The sequence below is a fragment of the Cibotium barometz genome, chromosome 24 (assembly GCF_041138505.1).
Source record: "Cibotium barometz isolate CiBa-2024 chromosome 24, ASM4113850v1, whole genome shotgun sequence".
Taxonomy (NCBI): domain Eukaryota; kingdom Viridiplantae; phylum Streptophyta; class Polypodiopsida; order Cyatheales; family Cibotiaceae; genus Cibotium; species Cibotium barometz.
The window spans coordinates 33,285,856-33,310,548 of record NC_141069.1 but is presented as its reverse complement, the minus strand read 5'-3'; the positions used below and the strand labels follow the sequence as shown (position 1 = coordinate 33,310,548).

Sequence of the window (24,693 nt, the reverse complement as noted above, 5' to 3'; positions counted from 1 at the left end):
AAGAGAAGTTACATGCAGGGGAGATCAACTTGATCTATTGTCCTATGCACAACAACATTGCAAATCCTGACGACGACATTGCCTCATGAGAAGTTTGAAGCTTTCCGAAAAGCTTTAAGCTTACTCCCATTTGGAGAGTGATCTGCTACCCTATACATGTTCACAGTATCACTACAAGGGGGATTTGTAGGTTTATACATGTGGTAGTGACCGTGTGAACGGGGGCTTACCAGCGGCACTTTTTCCATCTGTACACTATAGAGGTTTTTTCCCCTGGACATTTGGTTTGTCCAAACACGTATACTTCCACATTTGGGGTTTGTACTTGAGTACTTGTGGTTGTACACATCTTATCACTTCATTCTAGTATATCTACACTTCCAAGCTCTCTATTGCTCCCTACTGTGTGTTCTTGTTGTTTTCTGTGTATTTCTGCTGAATATTAGAACCCAACAGTACTTCCGCAGGCCACCTTGCCTGGCAAGTGGTGGCCTAGTGCCTATCACACCACATGGGGGCACAAGTACAACAACATCTAAATATTATATAATTACTCTCAGAAAAAAGCGGTGCATGTTACTTACTAGAGAGAGTATACAAGGTTGTCTATATGAAACTTAAATGTCTTCAATATACAAGGTAGGACATTTGTAGAGTAAACATGTAAGGGACCACCATCAATTCCAACACGCACACACGTAGTGCCTACTTTGGGCCAGCCGCTGCTGCAGCTTGAGGACCTGCTCTGGCTCTTGAGGCCTTGGCTTGGGCAAGCATCTCATCATAATTCTGCAGAGGAAACCCAAAAACATCAGTCGGATTCATAAAAAATCAAAAGAAGCTCCACAAAAACACATTTTTTTCTCATGGCCTTGAAAAAATGAATCTTAATATGCATACCCTTCTCTCCATTGCTACACCACGGCTCTCAATGATCTTATCAGCTAGACCATAATCGATGGCCTCCTGAGCCCTAAAATACTTGGGCCTTTGGATGTCCTTACGAATCTCGTCCTGGGGCTTGCCTGTGCCTTTTGCAAGCAGTTCAACATAGTAGTCCGTATTGGTGTCCAACTCCTTCGCCTATGTGAAAATCAACATGGCCAAATGAGCACATTGTTACATTATGTGAAGAGCAGCTAACATTTGTAAATCCAAGAATGTATGCAGTATTGGTACCTTTATCCACATTTCAGTTGCTGCCCCACTTGACTGGTTTACTTTGGGAGAGTAAAGCTTGGCTGAAACCATACTATCAAAATTTATGAGGTTTTGTTCACAATAGATTGAGTCCAAAAATGTCTTTACAGTCTAGAATTGCAGCTTGCGAATGTAGGAGCACTCTTAAAACTTACTAACACAGTTGGGCTGGACTGCACGGAAGCCTTTTTGACCTACAGAGAGCAGCATGGCTGCTTGTCCAAAGGCCGTCCCACAATTTATCGTGTACACTTTGGATTTTACATACTGTACACAAGAAAAATAAAGGTCAGATCAAAGTCAGATTCCAAAGACACATTATGAGATTATATGAACACCCAGCAGGCCCTAATCAAACGTCAAATAAACACAGACTTTGGGAGACATGCTATTACCGCAATCGTATCAGCGATAGCGTAAGCCTCCGTCTCAAACCCAATGCTCTCCCTTTTGTCATTCTGAAGGCAACAATGAGACAGCATCATTATTTCTATGTAGCTGCAAACTGACCCTCGTCACTACACAGACACTAAGCAACTAGAAAGAACCACCATAGAAATATTTACGTATCAAAGGATAATTATATTTACGTATCAAAAGATAACTATACGAAGTTTCAAGCTTAAGTGCCTGACTACCATTCGTGAACCAAAAATTATCTGTATACTTTTGCTGTCAACTTTAATCCATGCAATTCAGCTTCACAAACTTTCTGATCTTTTACCCAGAGCTGCTAGTAGAACCTCATTAAGGATTTGAAACTCACAACAACATAGTTCATGCCAATGCATCAAACACACCCAGAGGGGAGGTTTGAAGCTCAGGTGTTGAGTTTACAACAGAACTCAAGCCCTCATTGTTAAAGGAGCACCATTGGCTGCAACCTTTACATGCACTTAACATGTGTACTTGCTCACCTGAAACTAGCCTTGTTATGCAGGCACGAGGCATTGAGAATACTTGTTGTCATGACTTTTTTGGTAGTGTTGCAAACAGTTGTCCAGGAAGGTCATGTGCATCACAACTGTGAGTGCCACATGGGCATGGATTGTACGGTCCGATTTGGGCAGTTTTGACATCCCAATAGAGGCCCAAAGGTGCCTAGGACATGGCCCAATGGTTGGGACACAAGTCGGGCACAATATGAACATGTTTTATAGTAGCTTTGATGATGTTTTATGACCTGAAAATGGATGGTCGACCTGAATACGACTTGCCATCAGATCCCTATACAAAGGATGTTACATGTGATGTAGTGGAAGTCTTCTTGATCGTGATATATGGTGTGTTAATTGTTGACTATGGTAAGAGCAATATAGGGGGGAGAGAGAGAGAGAGAGAGAGAGAGAGTTATATTTAACCTCTTCAAAAGCCCCAAAAGGCCTATGAGACCAAAAGTGATACAGTAGTGTCCATGTAATCTCATCATGGTACAAAAGAAAACAAAAACTAGAGCTACAAGCTGTCAGAATGCGCAGCCGAAGACTAACGCACATAGGAGACGCATCACCATCGAGCACCACAAACACCCCCAACGAGCACTGCAGCATCCCTCCACCGGGCTCCCATCTCCCGGTGAGCTGCCTCCCAGAACACTGGCCGGAGGAGATGATTATGACAAGGTGCCACTCTAGCCTATATATGGCTCTTCAACTTCCCATGCTTCCACTTATGGGATAATCCAAGGCACCTTCTAGCCATAGATCACATGCTCGAAACCACCAACCTTCCAACACCCTCCCTCGATTCGAGCTCCGCAAGCCACCGAGGCGCGAGGGGGTCGCCCAGGACCACACATGCCTGAGCCGCCCAGGACCACACACGCCCGGCTCTGATACCATGTTAGAATGCGCAGCGGAAGACTAATGCACGTAGGAGATGCATCACCATCGAGCACCACGAACACCCCCAACGGGCACTGCAGCATCCCTCCACCGGGCTCCCATCTCCCGGTGAGCTGCCTACCAAAACACCGGCCGGAGGAGATGATTATGACAAGGTGCCACTCTAGCCTATATATGGCTCTTCAACTTCCCATGCTTCCACTTATGGGATAATCCAAGGCACCTAGCCATAGATCACATGCTCGAAATCGCCAACCTTCCAACACCCTTCCTCGATTCGAGCTCCGCAAGCCACCGAGGTGCGAGGGGGTCGCCTAGGACCACAAATGCCTGAGCCGCCCAGGACCACACACGCCCGTGCTCTGATACCATGTCAGAATGCGCAACGGAAGACTAACACACGTAGGAGACGCATCACCATCGAGCACCACGAACACTCCCAACGAGCACTGCAGCATCCCTCCACCGGGCTCCCATCTCCCAGTGAGCTGCCTCCCAAAACACCGGCCGGAGGAGATGATTATGACAAGGTGCCACTCTAGCCTATATATGACTCTTCAACTTCCCATGCTTCCACTTATGGGATAATCCAAGGCACCTTCTAGCCATAGATCACACGCTCGAAATCACCAACCTTCCAACACGAGCTAGGAATGTCAAATCCAAGCCATATGATACAAAGTGGGACCATCATCATCATACAACCTATGGAGCGAACACCCCGGTAGGGGGAGGGGGCCATCAAGGATATCAAGCATGGATATAGCCTATAGAATGCTCTACAAATCCACAGGGCGTGGGAAGGTGGCTCTGTGCCTCTTCAAGATCTCCTCAAGCTGGGGCTGATGTCTGTGTTGCTAGTGAGGTCCAGAGAGTCTGAGACGTCGGGCTCGCTGTAGTGCCGTGGCCCAGTCTAGAGTCACACCAAAGTGGGATCTGGTGGGGGGTCAAGCACTCCAGAATGTGTGGCTTGATGAGGCTGTGGGTATGTCATCCATGGCTGGTGGGGCGTCCTCTTGTGGTCGGAAGAACTGAATGATGGTCGCCTGGGCCCGGGGTGGATGTCTCCTATAGGGTCTCAACTCCCTAATCAGTGAGTCTCTATGGCAATACACCCCGATGGGATCCCAACTACCCACTTAAGGGCCCCCCTCCGAAGAGAGTATTTGCTTTGATTGTTGCAATGCAACTAAATGAGTACAATGAATGGGCTGAATCTGCCATAAAGATGACCGACCTAAATTAGGGTTTCCCACAGAGAGAATCACCCCTCTTCTTTGACTTGAAGATGCCTTGTGTTTTCCTCTTCGCACAGAGGGCTGAAGAACGCATATGCTTGAGACTATTGCCAATGGAAAAAAGGAGTATTGGGCCACGTATATAGAGTAGCCTCATGAGCAAGTCAGCCTATAGAGGCTGGCCGACTAGGAAAAAGTGGAAAAATAAATCATTTGAACTAAATTTTCCCTTTTGCTTGGGCACCTTTTACCAAATGTGCACTACCCTTATTGTTTGTGTCACCAAAGTCGACATTTCCCAATATGAAAGGGAGGTGTAAATATTTGAAAAATACAAGCTTTGGGAATGGGGGATTATCCTAGCATACAAAGGATCACACTCCTAAAATTTAGGAGAGTTGCTATTTTTGGCCCGACTCTGATGGAAATTATGTTCACGTCATTATGTCTTGAATTGAACAAATACCAAGAGTTGGGTCGGGGATGATACCTGCAGCACAACCCTAATGCACACACACCGAGATAGAAACACAGGAGATAGAGAGAGAGAGAGAGAGAGAGAGAGAGAGGTGCTAGAGAGTGTGTACTTGATAATAATAAGATGTGCAAGTACAAGTACAATATAACCTAGGGCTAAGTGCCCAACACTCATAAGTGTGTTCACACGGGAAAAAACCTATGTCCAATCATGGGAAAAAATGTCTGTGAGTAGGTCTGTTCACACTAGAACTTCCCGGAGGACCAGATGGTTAACAAACCCCCCTGAAGTGAACAGTGTGAATGGAAACAGGGTCTAGGAGACTACCTTGGTAGCGGCTGTAAGCCCCAAGCTTTGCGGAAAGCTTCAAACTTTTCCATCAAAAGAGGTTTCATAAACCCCTCTGCTACATTGGCATGTGTAGGCACATAAGCCAAGCCAATCTCTCTTGCATGGAGCCTTTCCCTGACATAATGATAGTGAACCTCAATATGCTTTGTGCGGGCATGAAAAATTAGGTTTCGTGCAACTGCCAAAGCACTCTGACTATCAGTATAAATGGTGGTAGGAGACTGTTGTCCAACACCAAGATCAGCTAATAGGCATCGTAGCCAAACACATTCCACAATAGTTGTAAATGCTGCCCTATAGGCTTCTTGCCACACATCTCTCAAGTTTTCAAGCTCTCAAGCTCTCAAGTTCCCTTGCACTTTTATTGTGCAAAGATCGAATTTTCTCTCCACTTGTCCTCTTCACGATGTTGACCCAAGAATTGGAGTTGGAGCCCCTTGTCGAACGCGAAGGCTTGCCCGCTACGGAAGATACCGATGCCGATCTTTTTGACGATTATGTGTCAAAATCAGATTTCCAAGAGTTCAAAGTAGCTATCGAAGCTTCTTCTTCGGAACATCAGGCACAAATTGCCACCCAGATGCAAGCCTTGCAGAACTCCATCTCTCTTTTGACCACTACCCTCTCTACTCTTTCGGGTATGGATACCTTGGTCTCTGCTTTAGGCCCCAACATTACTCCGGAACCGTTTGGGGGCGAGCAAAAGTAGCGTACCAAGGAGATCGTGGACACATGGCTACATAAGTGGCACGTCCATTTTCAGTTTCATCCATATGATGATGGAAAAAAGATCCAGTTAGCAGCAGGTTTCCTCTCCGGCAAAGCTTTGCTTTGGTGGAAGGAACTCAACCCTAAGCCAACAACTTGGGCACAATTCGAAGACGTCTTCAAGAAGGAATTCCTCAAGAAAGAGGATGGTTATGATGTTGTTGCCCGGTTTTCAGCTTTGACCATGACCTCGCAGCACCTCACTTATGAGGTCTACCTCCAGAAGTTTAGGGACTTGCAAATGAAAGCTACAAAGATGGATCCCACTACTCTTTTGGGGTTCTTCGTAGCTAATTTACCAGACTCATATCGTTTACAAGTTAAAAATAACAAATGCAAAACATTGGACGAGGCCATTCATTCAGCTCGTATCTATGATGATACAATGGTCTCTTCCAAGTCGAAACCCGTTACCGAGCAGGGAAACAAGCATAAAAGAAAGTTCTCCGCACCTATGGCTAACACGATAGAAGGAAAGTCTTCGGACCAACCTTCGAAGCATTCAAGTTCGACACCAGCGCTTGATCCCTGGTGCCCATCCTGTCAGTATTCCACCTTACAGGATGAGCCAAGCTGAGAAAGATGAGTTGACTAAACAACTCGAATATTATTTGAGGATGGGTCAGATCCGTCCAAGTAAATCACCTTGGAGTGCACCTATGTTGCTTAGGAGAAAGAAGGACAACACCTACAGAATGTGTATAGATTATAAGAGATTGAACAAACTGACCATTAAGAACCGTTATCCTCTCCCTCAGATGACCTGATTGACCGGTTAGCAGGAGTGAAATATTTCACTAAGATAGATTTACGTACTGGCTATCACCACATACGTATTCATGAAAGGTATGTCGAAAGAACCGCCTTTTGGTCTAGGTATGGCCATTACGAGTTTCTCGTATTATCTTTTGGGTTAACCAATGCTCCAGCCACTTTCCAGCAAATGATGAACGATCTTTTTCGTGAACATTTGGGAAAATTTATGGTGGTGTTCCTGGATGATATTTTGATATATAGTCGTACTCTTGAGGATCATGTTAGACACCTCACGATTGTCTTATCTATTTTAAGACAGAATCGACTATATGCTAAGTTAAGTAAATGTGAGTTTTTTATCACAGACATCATTTACTTGGGACACAAGATCACTAGAGATGGATTGAGCATTGACGAGTTCAGAAGGTTCTAGACTGGCCTATACCGCGAACAGTGAAACAACTTCGTTCTTTTCTCGGTTTTGTTATTTTCTTTGGAAATCTGTGCGGAAGTACTCTCAGCTCACACTACCGATGACCGACTTATTGAAAGGTCGTGGACGTAAGTCAAATCAGCCTATCACTTGGAATAACGATTTGGATATGGCCTTCAGACTTTTGAAAGATAAAGTCAAGGAAGCACCTATCTTAGCATTACCCGATCCTAGTCGGCCTAATGTTCTTGAAACTCATGCCAGTAACTATGCCATCGAGGTTGCTCTATTTCAAGATGGTAGACTGGTTGCTTTTGAAAGTAAAAAGCTAGACGACACTCAATCTCGTTGACCAACCCTTGAGAAGGAGCTTTATGCTGTGATTCATGCTCTCAAGGTTTGGAGACATTATTTATATGGCTCCAAGTTTGTGGTATTGACTGATCATCAATCAAGTATGTGTGTGATGCGGATGATTTGAGAGGAAGGAAAGCTCGTTGGGCTGAATTAATGCAAGATTTTGATTTTGAGATCCGTTATCGGAAAGGGTCCATGAATAGTGTTGCAGATGCGCTTAGTCGAATTCGAGAGGTAAATACTTTGTCGTTCACCGAGATTTCTACCGACTTATTTCAGTCATTGAGCGGGCTTTGCGCGACTGATAGTTATTTTGGTCCATTTTGACAGAAGATCTAGGACAGGAGCTCATTGATTAACCAAGACTCAATGACTGAGCAGTCTTCCATTCAGGCTGCAGGAGGCTAGTGGATGATTCGGAATGGTTTACTATTCCGTAATGACAAAATTTGTGTACCACATATCCCGGACATTAGGTCCAAGATTCTTAAGGAGTGTCACGACGCTCCTTCTGCTGGACACCCTGGGGTACACAGGACACTATCGTTAGTGAGACACACTTTTTATTGGCCGAAGATGAAAGGGTATGTAGAAGATTATGTTCTCAAGTGTCAAATTTGTCAGGCAAATAAAGCTGAACGCTTTAGACAGGCTGGGTTGTTGCATCCTTTACAAATCCCAGGTAATAAATGGGAAAGTATTTCCATGGATTTTATTACCGGATTGCCAAGAACACATCAAGGCCACGATTCTATTTCGGTTGTGGTAGATCGCTTGACAAAAATGGCTAGATTTTTACCGACCCGGAAGACTATTACAGCTATGCAATTAGCACGGCAAATGTTGAATATGATAATTCAACTATGAAGATTGATCAAAACATACTCAAGGTGGATCAAAGCTTGTACAAAACATCATGAATATGAGGGACAAAAACTGGTATATGCAGAAAATTACTTTGAGATTAACACAAGAAGACACTAATTGTGATTAGACATGAACCAAACTTACATAATCACTTGATCACGACTTGTACCTTATTTAGAGACTCCTCTACCCTATTTTTAGTGGAGTTGGGATTACATTTATCCAACAATCCTCCCTTAAGACCAACTTCTTACAAGAACATGAACAAGTCTAACATACCTCCTTGACACAATGAGTAAGAGTCCCCCCTTAACAACAACATAGGGTGGTGTACTCTCCTCTACAACTCGTCAAGTTGGAACAACATAAGTCTTGACTCAACCACATACATGACATAATTTAAAAAGCATAATCATCATCTATATTTTTTATACTAAGACTAGAACAAAGATTTGTTTCTTCCTATTGGTTGACTTCTTCAACCACATGTGCCTTTGCTAGCTTTTGATCTTTTTGGTAGCACTTTGAGGATGGATGATTCGTCTTTCCACAATACTCACAAGGATGTTTGGAGAAACAATCCTTAGTAAGATGATTTGTACGATCACAAATAGTACACTTCTTCTTTGCCGATGTCGAAGTAATAGCATATGCATAAGGATCTATCACATCCTTTGTAATCTTCTTGTCTTCTTCCTGCAAAGAATTTATGATACTTTCCAAGGAAGGGACTGGCTCCTTCTCTTTAAGTACCGTCACAATTTGCCTAAAGCTTGAAGGTAAGCTTTTAAGCAGAATAGCAATAGCATCTTCTTCAGGAACAGGAGACTTAACATAAACCAATTGTGTCATTAAGCTCTTCAACCTGTTAATCACAGCTGTTAGATTTTCATTACTCTCCATGGTTAGATCAAAGAGTTGCATCTTCAAACTGATCTTGGAATGTTTTGCCTTTGCACCAAAAGTACGTTCTAGTAATTCCCAAGCTTCCATAGCTGACTCAACATTATCAATATAATGAATAAAATCATCTTCTAAAGCAGTAATGATAATACCAAGTGCTTGCTTATCTTTTGCTTGAAGTGTAGCCGTTGTAGCTCTTGTAACTGCAGCAGAAATACCTGCTTCATCTTCAGTAAGTAGCTTGACCGTACTCCACAGATTTTTCTTCATGAGGTAGCCCTTCACCTTGATTTGCCAGGTATGAAACCCAGTTCCGTTGAATTTGTCGGGAAATTTGGAGCTCATGATGATGAAATATGATGCTTAATGTTGATAACTTGCTCATATAGATGATTTAAGCCCAAATAATAATAATATCATCAACATAGATCAAAATAATAATCACCATGTTGTTGGAGCAAAAAAGGCAGAAAACAGGCGACTGGAAAAACGATGCGTACAGCTCCTCCGGTGAACCAAATACTTCAAGATTTGGTATGCTGAATCCTCACATGATAGCCTTGAAGCACCTCAAAGGAATTAGGCTAATTCGTAGAGACGACGCCGAATGGATGCGATTAGCAGAAAATGGCCTGTTTGGATGGCGATGGCGAATTCGCGAAGATGCGACCAAATTGGGCTGTGAGCTGTGTTTTAGGACAAGCGTGGGAGCAAAGCAACAAGCCTACATCAAAATATTGGGATATAATCACCTCAGATGCAAGCATGGAAGCAATCTACAGCATGTGGTTCAAATAGAGAAAAATTGGCCATGGTGATTAAGAGATAGATTAGGGTTTTTGCTAATAAACTAAACCTAATTGAGTCATGCTCTGATACCAAATGTTGGATATGATAATTCAACTATGAAGATTGATCAAAACATACTCAAGGTGGATCAAAGCTTGTACAAAACATCATGAATACGAGGGACAAAAACTGGTATATGTAGAAAATTGCTTTGAGATTAACACATGAAGACACTAATTATGAACCAAACTTACATAATCACTTGATCACGACTTGTACCTTATTTAGAGACTCCTCTACCCTATTTTTAGTTGCATGAGTTGCATGAACCATATGTACCAACCATTTGTAGGCTTTACACCAACCACTGACCACTAGCCTAACAACCACACATTAAATTGGACTAAGGAGTCGGGATTACATTTATCCAACAGTTTATTGAGCAATTGTTTAGACTGTACGTGTTACTGCAGGACATAGTCAGTGATAGGGATTCTAAGTTTACGAGTGATTTTTGGAAACTTGTTTTTGAGAAGTTGGAAACAACTTTGAATTTGAGTTCCTCTGATCATCCTCAATCTGATGGCCAGACTGAAAGAGTGAATTAGATTTTGGAGGATATGCTTCGAGTATATGTATCCAAAAGACAGAGTTCATGGGAGGATTATCTTCCTATGTTAGAATTTGCATATAACAAAACTAAGCATACGAGTACAGGTTTTAGTCCTTTCATGCTTATGTATGGTTTTCAACCTAGATCACCTGTTACAGTAGGATTCTCAGAACTTCAGCATGATACAGCACGTAATTTTTTGCAAGATATGCAGGAAATGTTACAAGTTGCGAAGAAATCTATTAGAAGTGCTCAAGACCGAGACAGGTTTTATTCTAATAGACATCGTTCACCCAGAGAGTTCTCTGGAGGACAATGGTGTATTTGCGAGTTCAGAAAGATTCCGAGACTTTACGGACAGGTCGATCTCCGAAATTATCCCTTAGATACTGTGGACCATTTCGTATTACACGAAGGATTGGTTCAGTTGCATATGAATTGGATTTGCCTTCTCATGTGAAAGTTTATCCTGTATCTCATGTCAGTAGACTTAAGGAAGTACTGGGTGGAACAGATCAGTTAGTTACTCCTCAAGAAATTATAGATGTCGAGGACATGACATTTGTTCCGCACGAACCTGAAAAGATTCTTGGATTTTGTGAAAGAAGAATGCGAAATACGCTTATCACGGAATACAAGATCAAGTGGAAGGATCGTGTTGAGGAGGACGCTACATGGGAGACATTGACTACTCTTCAGAGAGATTACCTTGGCTTTTTAGTGAGCTCAAGAGTGAGCTCTTAGAGGAAGGGGAGTATGTCATGTGCACAGTGTGTATCTACTCTGTGTGTGCTACACGCACACAAGACTAGCTTCGAGGTTTGGGAAAGCTTGGAGCTAGGCAGGCTGTTTGGCGAGCTGAGTTAGGGATAGACTAACGAGCGGGCACCCAAGTATGGACGGGCAGGCGCCCAAGTGTGATGACCGCCCAAGAGCCTATAAAAGGGTGGCCAAGGTTAGTCATTAGTCATATAGAGTCTCGCAACATTTGTGACAGCTCTATGGTCTTGGAGCCTGGATCTAGTGCAGACGTGCACCTGCTTTACGCAGCCGAGTCCGGCAGCAATCTCGAGGCCCACGAGGGTAGCTTCGTGGCGGTATGGGACGTCGCGAGGAAGAGATTGCTTGGTACGTCAACCTAGTTGGCTCAGCTCGTGGCTCGGTGGGGACAGCCAAGACTGTGGGTTTGCCCACGACTGTCATGGTTGGGAGGTGAGTCAGGCCTGCACCCCCTTGTTGTTTGTTTGTTTGCAGGATTCGAGTCTCGTACCAGGAACGTTCACGAGGAGATCCGGTGGGGATTTGACACTAGGTTTCTTTTCCAAACCGCACTTTAACCATCCACCGGATGCTCTCACTTCTTTAGGTAGCCGAGTTGGGTTACCAACCTAATGCTCTGATACCAATATTACATGCACTGAGCTTCATCATGATAACACACAACTGGGCCTTCTTTATACCTTTATGTGGTGAGAGTCTTTAGCATCAACTTTAGAGAGTAGAGAAAGAGAGAGAGAAGAGAGAGAGAAGAGAATGAGAATGTAGAAGACGACACAATATTGAGTCCCAATACCCACTGAAGGGCCCCCCCTGCAAGCAAGAGTATTTGCTTATATTATTCTTTGGAGAAATGTTGTACAATGCTAAGTACAAGTGATATGAATGACCAACGCAAGGATGAGGAAGACCGTACGTCAGCTGAGTATCCACCTATGCTGAAGACTCTTCTGGCCACTGATGCAAGTCCAGATAGCTGTAGGACTCCCTTATAGGCTGGAGTCGATTGGATCTTGTCTAGCTTCTCCACTTTATGCCAAATGGATTTGTGTGGGACTGAGGCCATGTTTATATATGTCCTCTTGGCTGGTTGCCTTGTGTGGGACTGTGTTGTGGAATTTGTATATGGATAATCCGGCTCTCCTGTGGGGAGAGAGAGGCCCTCAAAGCTTGTACATGATATTTTCTCCTAGGGTAATAAAATACTCCAAGGGGGGGAGGGGGAGGGGGAGGGGAGGGTGGACCCATTCTGACCTCTATGCGGTGTCAACCCCTGGGCCCTCAGGAAGTTACAAGACCAACCCTTACTTTGCCCTTAAATGCATATTCTCCCTTGCCGAAACGCTGCAACTTATACTCCAGTTGCTCAGTGGCAAGATTGGCCATGATATAGTCCTGCAAAGTAGCATTATGATGCGTATCCAAACCAGATTTATAGACCAGTTACAACCCCAATTTAAACTTTCTCTCTTCTCGTCTTCACCCACCACGAACAAGAAAGGTAAAACCTCCAAGAAGATCTTCAAAAACTTATTGATATAAGTTTGCACAGATTCATTCTCCTTTTGCTTAATTTTATTCCATTTTCTCATAATCTTGTCCACAGCGTTGGGAGGTAGGAACTGTGCATAAAACCTCTCTTTGAAGTCCTCCCACGTGAGGATGGGGCTACTAATGGGCAACCAAGCCCTTTAGAAACATACTAACATGGTGAATCTTTGATTTCTCTATAAATTCCTCGTCACTAAAAGCAATATCAAATTGGGTAATGAAAACCATCGATTTGCTTGCATCATACTCACCATGATAGGCTTCAACTTAACAAACTTATCACCTGCCTTGAATTCCTTGAGCCTCTTTACATGGTGACCCTCTTCATCGAGCTTTCCCTTACCCTTCTCCAATGGGACAACATTAGGTGCATGCGCATAACCATGATGCGAAACGTGTGGCACGGAGGAATGTATCCTATGAAGTAGTAGCCAAGGATGGCCTTCCTTCATTTGCATTCACATTTCCATGCCTGCATGACGTTCTTTCACTATGAGCATACTTGGTGGCATGAGTTGTCACCATTTGGTCCTTTCACCAGTTTTTATCAGTGTTTTGGGATAAGCCCACACACGGAACAGAACCAAGATGAGAACGGGGATTTTCCACAGAAGGAAGTTGGAGCATTCACTAGCAAGGATTGGCCTGAAAGATGGCCACACAGCATGAGCATCATGGGATTTTAATCATTTAAGTGACTTATATGGTTTATAAGTCAAAGTGTTCAGACATCATTAAAAGCTGGCCGGACATTATTATTATTTGGGCATGTACCCCTGGACAGAAGGAGGCACCTAGCTACAAACTTGGGGAGCAAGTTGGGGAAAAGCAAAAGCTGGAAATTTTGAGCAAGCCACTTTTTGCTAAAAGGAAAAGCACAACTAAAAGAAGCTGGTCGACTCCATAAGAAGGTGGAGGAGAGGCTGTTTTTGGGGGCAAGCACATACACCTACAAGCCGACTGCAGTTGCTTTCTTTCTCTCCTTCTCTGCTCTGCACTGGCCGTACAAGCTCTTCACCTTAGTTTTGAGCAGCCTGACAACTTGGAGTATCCCTCTCTTCTGTTAAGAAGCTGGTCGCCAGCCTTGTACTGCATCTACTAACCGCCTCCAAATCTGGCTGATTGCTGGCTAGCCATACAGAAATATTCAGACAGCAACAACCCAGCAAACAGACCGTACAGGAACAGACACACGTGCCGCTGTGCAGGGAGAGTTGACATCAGGCTGACATCTCTCTCGTTTGTTGGGCTGCAGCAGGAACTAGTCGTCCAGCTGTCTCTCTCACTCTATACTGGCTGTACAACTGTGAGCTGTCCAACAGGTTATCACACACGGAACAGGACTGTTTTGGGGCTGATTTGAGGCATCGACTTGGCTTGTCTTTTGCTAAGAGAGCTCGGGCTGAATCTTGTTTATGCTCAGTGAAAGGTTGCTCAGTATAGCTATGGAAAATCTGGTGTTATGTGTACCCTCACCTTGAGTTCTTGTAAGAGCTTTCTACTAAATAAAGAAGTTCCTATGGGGGGCTGGCCGTTCTGGCTCAGTGTGATGTCTTTATATCTTTGTGGCTTCGTGCTGTGTTCATACTCTGTTTGCATATTTGAAGTATTTATCTTCTGTTCCGGGTCCCCGGTCAGTTACAAAGCCTCTGTTTCCAAGAAAGCCTATGCTCTGATACCACTGTAATCGATCAGGGACCCGAAACAGAAGATAAACACTTCAAATATGCAAATAGAGTATAACACAGCACAAAGCCACAAAGATATAAAGACAGCACACTGAGCCGAAACGACCAGCTCCCCGTAGAACTTCTTTATTCAGTAGAAACTTTACAAGAACTCAAGGTAAGGGTGCACAAAATACTGAATAAAGAAGTTCCTACAGGGGGGCGGCCATTCCAGCTCATTGTGCTGTCTTTATATCTTTGTGGCTTCATGTTGTGTTATATTCTGTTTGCATATTTGAAGTGTGTATCTTTTGTTCCGAGTCCCGATCGGTTACGTGAGTAGCATGTGAAACATGTGTATCCTTGGTTGTCCCACCATTATGCTCCATTTTCAGCCCATGGCAAGGCTCTTCCCTTCCTCGTTCCAAAGGCAATGTCCTACGACTACATCATCCCCATGAGAAGTATGTCATATGTACATTACCCTCATATTTACCACTATCTCTATCATGTGCATCTTTGCCCTTTCTTGAACCATGTGGCGTAGAGGCTTGGCGAGAAGTCACAGAGGCCTCGTCCTTCTGCACATAAGACTTAATCTTGCAAGATATGAATACACCAGGCTCTATTCACGAAGGCTCCTTGAATCTCAATTCTCTTGCATCACCAAGAGAATTCGGAGGAGATAAGTGAGGGCAATCTCCCTGGGTTTCACACTAACTCCTTTGCCATGGAGTCCAAGGTGTGCTCTATCATGGACTCGGCCTTCTTGGCTTCAATACATTTTTGCACCTGTGGATCCTCATGCAACAATTTCAGCTCTGCTTCTTTAGCATACAACTACCTCTTGCAATGCTCAAACTCAGCCCTTAACACATTAGGGTCTTCCTCATACATTTTCTCTTTCCCGCGAGAGCGTGTTGTCCCACATGTGTATAAGCCACTTCATGGGCTGGAGGCATGTACCTGTTTTGCAAAGCATGTGATGCATGTGTACCACTTGAATGGCCACGAGAATTTGGCACTTCCTGGCTGTCCATTGTGTACGACGGCAATTTCACACGGTATCCCAAATGGCAAACAACCGTTTCCCCACTAAGGAGAGGAAAACAACCGTGCTTTGATACCACTGTAATACACCCAGCTAGGTGTGAACGTTCTTGGATATTGTCTTGTAAAATAGATAGCACGTCAACACTTAAGCAATGGACATTGCATCAAAGTAAATAACAAAGCTGAAAGTAGAACTACACAATGACACCACTACTCGGGCCGCGAATTGGCCAACCCCCCCCCCCCCACCCCCCCTCAATATTGAGTATATTATTGGAGTATTTTAATTTGTACAAAGTTCCAAGGGCTTGCCAGCCAGATAATCCAATGCAATGCAAGCATGAAGACAATTTACCCAAAACAAAAGTATGTCGGAGCAGACTATTGATGCCAGACTCGTCGAATGAGTCAAAGTAGCCTAGCCACCAATCTCATACACCTGGAGGGGAGTGAAGGCGAAAACTGTCGTTCCGAGACCACACACAAACAGGCGCTCTCATACGAGCCTGGCTCACACCCTCGCAAGACAGTGGCTCAAGCCTCCCTAGTGCAAGTACTCAAACAGGTACTTGCACACGAATGGGTACAAGTACATGAGCAGGTACTCGTACGCAGTGTCAATAGCAGGTACTAAAACAAGTACACTTGCAGGTACAGTTACGGTTTCAACATTTACTTGCAAGTAAAATTAGGGTTTCAGCTTCAGCAAGTACCACAGGTACAAGTCAAGTGCAGGAGGTAGGTACAGCAGGCACAATAGGCGGCTACATCAGGTGTAGCAGGCACACAGCAAGCAGGTACCATACATCAAATACACAGGTACAATAGGTACACAGCAGGTACAGCAAGTGCACAGCCGGTACAGTAGCTAAGGGGAAAATCCTGTGAGAGTCAACTTGCAGAAGGATACTTTTCCCCGGGGGAGAGAGAAAGAAAGAAAGAAAGAAAGCTGTATTAACGTCTACTAGAGGCCGAACTTGACCTGTGAGACAAATCAATGTACAATTGTCAATGTCTTCTGGATGTCCAGAAAAAAAAAGGACAAAATGAACATGAAATAAAGTATGAAAGTGTTGAGCTAGTGGGGGGGTGTGATGGATGGAGCGCTACTGCTAGAGGCTCAGTATGCAACCTATATGCATAGGGTATACAAGAATGCAATGCAGATCTGTCTAGCTCTAACCAGTACCATAATGGGGGTGTAATATGTGATACATAGGCAATGGAGAGGCAAAAATAACTCGGAGCATGATCTCCGGGTGTGAGTGTAAGGTTGGTGAAGGGGGGGTGGAAGGGGTCCAATCCCCTCCTGCCACGTGGCAATGCCCCCCCTTAAGTGTAGGGTGGGCACTGCCCAAACCATTAAATGGCCTCATGTGGATGGCAAAGGGAGTGAGGGTGCCCACCACCCCGAGCACTCGCCATTCTAAGGTTATAAAACCTTGCAAATAAAAATAACATTAGAAATGATTTTTACCACCTGTTCACATGTCACGAACACAGTTAGAAGACAGGGCATTCGCACGGTTCACGGGTGGGCGTTCCCTACCCATGGACTGGACTCTTCATAGCAGGCAGCCACACGAAAAACAAGTCACGCAAAATCAGTTTCAAGCACGCAGAGATGCGTGCACATACATTATGCAATGGATATATCTCCCATTCCTGGAACCTATAAATAGCAGGTCTTCCCGAGCACGAAACTAGCTCACTAGAAAGCCTGAACTGGGTTCTATAATGGGTTCCACGTCCTGGCCACACTACGGGTGACATGAGGCCTGGCCTCCCATAGGTGATGTGAGTCATGGCCTCGGTACGGGCAACACAAAGCTCCCTGCCCTCTCGTACCTTGGCACAAAATAGGGGAAGACCACTTGGGCGGCCAAATGGTGGCAAGTTCACATCTTCAATTTGTCAAACATTGCTCAAAAAAGCTGGAGTCAAACTAGCCAAAGCGAGTGTTACTATGAGTTTACTACTGTTCCGAAATTTTTTTATTAGAGGCACTAACACTTCTATACCATTTAAATTATTAGATTGTATTTGTCATGCAGAATCCCCTTTGTTTGTATTCAAAAGTAATTATCACCAAATCACATTGTAATTGTTTCATTCGCTTGTGGGAGGGTGTATAGGTAACTTGGCTCTTCATGCACATCCATGACATAAAGCTCACATACGGTGACGTATCAGACCGAGGACCCAGTTTTCACATCTTTCTTCAGCCATTCCACCCACATCTCAAGTCACGTCCAGACAACTTCCCACTATGTTTTACAGCCTATTTTCATGAAAGATGACTGTGGAAGCTAGACTAGATTGATGCTGACTAAGCTGATTAATAAATGCTAATCACATGATACACAATAGGCAAGGCAATAGGCCTGAACTATTGTATATTGCAAAACATGAACAATTACAATGGGTACACATCCAAACTCAGATTTGTCCATGCATAACTATGTAAATTGCTACCATGCATAGCCTAGCTGCTAATTTGCTTATTTCCACTTGAGCAAGAGGTAAACACTCATAGAAGCTGAAATCTGCTGATGAAATGCTCAGTCTGCTGCCCTAGAATCTGGCTCTGCAAACTTGATCTCCCATACATGAATGACCCTCAACCTGCCTATTTATGTCAGCCAGTTGCACAACCCCACGACTCCATAAAAAGAGCATACACAGCTGTCCACACCTAACTGGCATTTTCCCATACTCATCCCCGAACTCTGCCTTTCAGGTGGCTGCAGCAAAGAGTTAAGTCCATGTACATCCCAGTTAAAGCATGCACATGGCACTCCAGATTGTATCCACCTTTGTTTTGTGGGCAAGAACTGTAACACGCGGAAGCTCTGGGAGTCTTCTTTCAGCCCTAAACACTCCTCAAAACCATCTGATGCAAAAACGCACCATCTGATGCAGAAACGCAGATATAGAGAGAGATTAGAGAGAGAGAGAGAAAGAAAGAAAGAAAGTTATATTAACGTCCACGGGAGGCCGAATCCGACCGCAGATATATATAGAGAGAGATTAGAGAGAGAGAGAGAGAGAGAGAAGTGCTGGAAATTCAGTATATTTCTATGATACAAAAAGGTATCTGAATCTGCAGCCATGGGGCTGCCTTACATAAAAGGTGATGACACCTAAATCTGTCCCCTATGGGACCTCTAATGACCCAATCCCCTAGTGGGAGAGAATGGTTAACACAATGAGCAAGTGCACCTTTATATAGGCCTTGGGATCCATGGGAAACTGGCCGACTGCTGGTCGGCCAGCAGCCTTGCTATAAACACCAAAAACGCATGTGCTTTTAGATGCTCTTTATGATGCGCTTCAGCCCCTGGCCCCCTCTGGAATCAGCTGACAGCCCTTACCTGCCGTCTGCTTCCCTCCATGATCCCACTTGTCCTGCTCCATGTCCACCTCAGATACTACACCTGAAGCTCCTACGTAACACGCGGAAGCTCTGGGAGTCTTCTTTCAGCCCTAAACACTCCTCAAAACCATCTGATGCAAAAACGCACCATCTGATGCAGAAACGCAGATATAGAGAGAGATTAGAGAGAGAGAGAGAGAGAGAAGTGCTGGAAATTCAGTATATTTCTATGATACAAAAAGTTATCTGAATCTGCAGCCATGGGGCTGCCTTACATAAAAGGTGATGACACCTAAAATCTGTCCCCTATGGGACCTCTAATGACCCAATCCCCTAGTGGGAGAGAATGGTTAACACAATGAGCAAGTGCGCCTTTATATAGGCCTTGGGATCCATGGGAAACTGGCCGACTGCTGGTCGGCCAGCAGCCTTGCTATAAACACCAAAAACGCATGTGCTTTTAGATGCTCTTTATGATGCGCTTCAGCCCCTGGAATCAGCCGACAGCCCTTATCTGGATCATGCGCTTCAGCCGTTTGCTTCCCTCCATGATCCCACTTGTCCTGCTCCATGTCCACCTCAGATACTACACCTGAAGCTCCTACATTCTAGTTCTACCTATCTTCTACTGGTTCATGGTCTTTATCTGTTTGCCTTTTCTGGATCTAGCCCTGAGAATGTCCATGGCATCTATGATGCACATGACATCCCCCTCTGCTAAACTCGATGACGGGAATCTAACCTGCGCTTGGATGACTGTCATCATCCCAATCCTATCCCGAAGTCCCTCTGTTATCATCCATCCCTGGCAAACCCTTTTCTCTCAAAATCCGGTCTATTCTCCAAACCACTCTGTCTCTGATGAAGATCTATGCATCTGTTTTCCTCTAGTCCACAGTGCCCGCCCTGACTCTGAACACCGTCTTGGTCTTCATTCCTGGAACTGAGTCTGGCACTCTCACATCACCCTTGGAGGATCAACCTCCCTTGGGACCGTTGCCTGAGAACCTATCTGGCTCACGACACTGCCATCCCCATCTGGCACTGTGGAACACCACCAACAAACCTCCTGGGAGTTCTTCCCGATCTATGTTCCCGCCTTGGGCTTCGAATCCGTGTACTTTCCTGTACCTTGGACCCGTACACCATCATCTGGGGACTGAATCAGTGTTTAGCTTTGCTGAGCCTGATGCTCTGATACCAATGTAACACGCGGAAGCTCTGGGAGTCTTCTTTCAGCCCTAAACACTCCTGAAAACCATCTGATGCAAAAACGCACCATCTGATGCAGAAACGCAGATATAGAGAGAGATTAGAGAGAGAGAGAGAGAGAGAGAGAAGTGCTGGAAATTCAGTATATTTCTATGATACAAAAAAGTATCTGAATCTGCAGCCATGGGGCTGCCTTACATAAGAGGTGATGACACTAAATCTGTCCCCTATGGGACCTCTAATGACCCAATCCCCTAGTGGGAGAGAATGGTTAACACAATGAGCAAGTGCGCCTTTATATAGGCCTTGGGATCCATGGGAAACTGGCCGACTGCTGGTTGGCCAGCAGCCTTGCTATAAACACCAAAAACGCATGTGCTTTTAGATGCTCTTTATGATGCGCTCCAGCCCCTGGCCCCCTCTGGAATCAGCCGACAGCCCTTATCTGGATCATGCGCTTCAGCCGTCTGCTTCCCTCCATGATCCCACTTGTCCTGCTCCATGTCCACCTCAGATACTACACCTGAAGCTCCTACATTCTGGTTCTACCTATCTTCTACTGGTTCATGGTCTTTATCTGTTTTCCTGCTCCATGTCCACCTCAGATACTACACCTGAAGCTCCTACATTCTGGTTCTACCTATCTTCTACTGGTTCATGGTCTTTATCTGTTTGCCTTTTCTGGATCTAGCCCTGAGAATGTCCATGGCATCTATGATGCACATGACAAGAACATCAGCAGGATTTCTAAAGAAAGAACAAAAATTCAAACCAGATCTAGACTCAGAACCAAACCCAAACCTAGTATTAATGCCAATTCCACTACTCGACAAAGTTGCAAATCAAGACTCTTCACTTGTTGCACTACCCACCTTTGATGCAGATCCCCAGTCCTGTCCAGAGGGGGTGTCGCATGCATCACACCAAAAACGATGGCCACACAGTATGCAGTATATTGAGGTTTTTTTTCACAAGGGTTGCATGCCAAGGTAGGAAATGTACCACTCTAAGGGAACATGCACCCACAGTAGGAGCAATGGCACCACAATTTAAAGAAAAGGAAATCAGCAGAAGTGTATGCAAGGGAATTGGTGTAAATGGGCCAGAAAAGGCCTCCACACAAAATTTGGCTGGGCCGAGAGATAAGGCCCTCCTCGGCAAGAGTATTGGACGTAATTGTCAACGCTACTATATTCTATCAAATATTGGATATGATTTACAGGTATTAGTCAACCCCCAAAAAAGAATGCCTACCTGGGTCCCTGAAGAGTTGATATAGAAGTAGATTGGTTTGCTGGGATTATCATAATCCAACCATAAGAGCTCCGCAACCACAAGCTCTGTGACTGCTGGAACAATCTGAAAGTTCATTTGAGACAGTCGATTAAGTAAAGGGTGCATTCAGAATCAAGAAAGACAGACAAACACAGCATGAATCTGATCACCATTTCAATACCGGCATTCCAAGGTAGCAAATTCTAGCATCCAGTAAAAGAGAAGGTAGATCTGGAGGTGCTGTCTTTGGCCTTCCATATCCACCTCCTCCACGATACATGCTCACGCTCATGCTCAGGCGAGAAGGCCCATTTTGCAAGGTTGTGAGATTCCACATACCCGTACCCTCTGTGTAATGGTGTGCTGATGAGATTGTTTTCTGCACCCAGCAAAAGTTTAGTTTCATTATCTCTTAGTTAACAAGACAAATACAAAAACCATGGTGATGCTAGCCTACCTCAGTGACCCGTTCTGCCTGGCGTTTGATTGGACTGTCTTCCGTCAAGAACATGTCCATTTGAGATGGAGACAGGCCGTACAGGCTACTAGGTACATTTTTGAAATTTTCCATCACTACAAAACAGTAGGAACCATCACAATAAGGTAGGGAGAACTCATGAAACAAAACAGCACAGGTTTACACTTTTTTTTCCCCTTGAGGAGATCCTTCTTTGGTGGCAACTTGGGTCCCCACCCAAAGGAGGCTTGGCCACATGCCCAAACACGCTATAATTATGGCCGCAAAAGGCCCAGATGCAGCCAAGAAGCCTTTGAGGATTTGAACTGGGGACACCCCCTTCCCGGTCACAAACCCACACTGCTAGGCTACACACCCATTTGCAACACAGGATTAAGGAAATAACTGGATTTTAGTCATTCACAATTGACATACAAAATGAACCCCATACTTTGTTTACAAAGGGCTTGAAATCCCTCTTCAAGGCTACAACAATAGCCATTACTAGAAGTACTCTAGAAGCCCATACTTTCTAATAGTTAATGGTCATAAGACAAGCATCACAAACAAGCACCTTAATCAATAGGTATTGCTAAATTTTCTTCTTTTTTGACTTGTTTGAAAGGATGTTCATTACGTTTGAAGAACGTATAACCAATGATTGACCTTTCCAGATACAAAGATAATGGTCCACATGCATGTCTTCTGGCGATTGAAATCTAATTAGATTGTTTGTGTGTGCTAATCAACCTAAAGAGCTAATCCTTGAGGCTTGGCATGTGTCTTGTATTAATGAGTTATAAACCAAATTTTTCAACAACTAAGGTTTCAACCTTCTAACATCTCCTGCAGCTGCTATTTGTGTGTCATTTAATGAAGACAAAACATTGATAAATTAGATAAACAGCCCATCGTCTCAGTCCATAATAGTTCCAATCATACACCTGAAAACAACAAATATTTGGAAGAATGAAAGATATGATAAATTTTGCTTCGTCCTATGGTGGAATCATGGCCCCAACCCTACCCCCCTAACCAGCCCTACCCTGGGTGCCTTCAGGCAATCCAGAATCTGAAATTCTGAAAATATAAAGCTTGAACATTGAAGCATGAATGATGACAATAAAAACACGAGAGGACGGCAGGTCAGCAAGAATGTCGAAAAGCCCCCAAAAAAATACATATATTTATGTTGTATTTATTTATTTATTTAAATTTTAGGGCAACGTCTTAAACCCACATATGATACATGTTTGAATCAAACGTTTGCAAACGTATGGTTGGATATGGAACTATGTCTCAGTCAATCCTTGTGCTACAATGTCTACCAAGTTCCACCACTATCATAGTTGCAAAGAAGGCATTTCATACCCTTTTCATATACTATTTCCTCCCTACTGCATTTGCTACACATATACATACACATACACGTACACGTACACGTACAAACAAAAAAAAATGCATACATGCAGACACACAGACATACATACATGCAAAAATACACATGCATACGCACGTTCATGCGTACATACACAATCATTAATGTATTCATTTGCACAAACACGTGCTGCGCACCTACATCTATAGTACATAATGACAAGAATACCAAAAATAAAAAACTAACAAAGTGATTAATGACTAATTGTTGTAAGAATTACGGGAATGAGCTTACATCCATCTTTGAGATTCTCCTGCCGGAACTGCTTGGGGATGTGCTGGTGGAATGCAGAGGCTCGTGCTCGCCGATCGGTTTTTAAGCTTGGAAGTTTGAACTTCCGGCCATCGGAGTTGGCTTTGAAGAGGCGAATGTCGCCGGCAAAAGAAGAGGCCTGGAAGCCCAGAAGAGACCTGGACGGCAAGAGACGGCAACTCTCCCCTGATGCGAGCGCACCTTGTGCAGGTAACGCCATAGCTCACAGCTTCACGAGGAGGAGAGATCAGGGAACATATAGTATATACCTTAGATATTAATTAATGTCCGCTTAACGCGAGCAATAAGCGACCAAAATCTTTTTCTACATTTAATTAAATAAAAACACATCACATTATGTTACCAATTCTAAGGTTTTTTAAAGTAATTTTCAGCAAGTTTGAGAGAGGATAAGCACACGCCCATGCCTTTCTAATTTTGGGAAGTTCGAGAAGTGGATAACCACAGAGATTCTTCCTTGTTGCATGTAGGGAGGGACACAGAGAGAGAGAGAGAGAGAGAGAGAGGGGGGGGGATGCGCACAAGGAGAAAGACAGAGCGACCTGCGCACAGGGGAGAGCACAGGGGAGAGAGAGGACGTGCACAAGGAGAAAGACAGAGCGACACGCGCATAGGGAGGAGAGAGAGAGAGAGAGAGAGAGAGAGGGAGGGACATATGCACATGGAGGCTACGCGCGTAGAGGGAGAGTCAGGGAGGAGGGGGGAGAGACAGATGGAGAGAAAGAGAGAGAGAGAGGGACGCACGCACGAGGAGGCTGCTAGAGAGAGAAAGAGGCAAGCGCGCACAGGGAGGCTGACATAGGAGAGGAAGAACCTTATTTGCACCCGTTAATTAATGTCCGGTAGGGCATTAATTAATGGTGATAACACAATAAAAGTGAATAAGCACCCACAATAAGGCTTACTAAGTCTAATTACAAGTGGCAAGCCCCAAATCCTACGTGGCACCTCCCTTGCACATCCAAGGCTTACTAAGGTCTTAAATTACACGTGGCAAGCCCCCCAAAATCTACGTGG

General features: G+C 44.3%; 1 protein-coding gene across 1 annotated transcript; it reads right to left on the bottom strand.

Annotated features, from left to right (window-relative positions):
* Positions 1-550: 550 nt before the first annotated feature.
* Positions 551-23,945, bottom strand: LOC147625208 (ATP-dependent Clp protease proteolytic subunit-related protein 1, chloroplastic-like). Its single transcript, XM_086818471.1, has 9 exons — positions 23,638-23,945; positions 21,966-22,081; positions 21,690-21,887; positions 21,488-21,592; positions 1,596-1,658; positions 1,356-1,467; positions 1,180-1,241; positions 901-1,083; positions 551-789 (listed from the first exon to the last, which is right to left on the bottom strand). The coding sequence occupies exons 1-9, from the start codon at positions 23,873-23,875 to the stop codon at positions 706-708; spliced, it is 1,161 nt and encodes a 386-aa protein (XP_086674597.1). The 5' UTR covers positions 23,876-23,945; the 3' UTR covers positions 551-705.
* Positions 23,946-24,693: the final 748 nt, after the last annotated feature.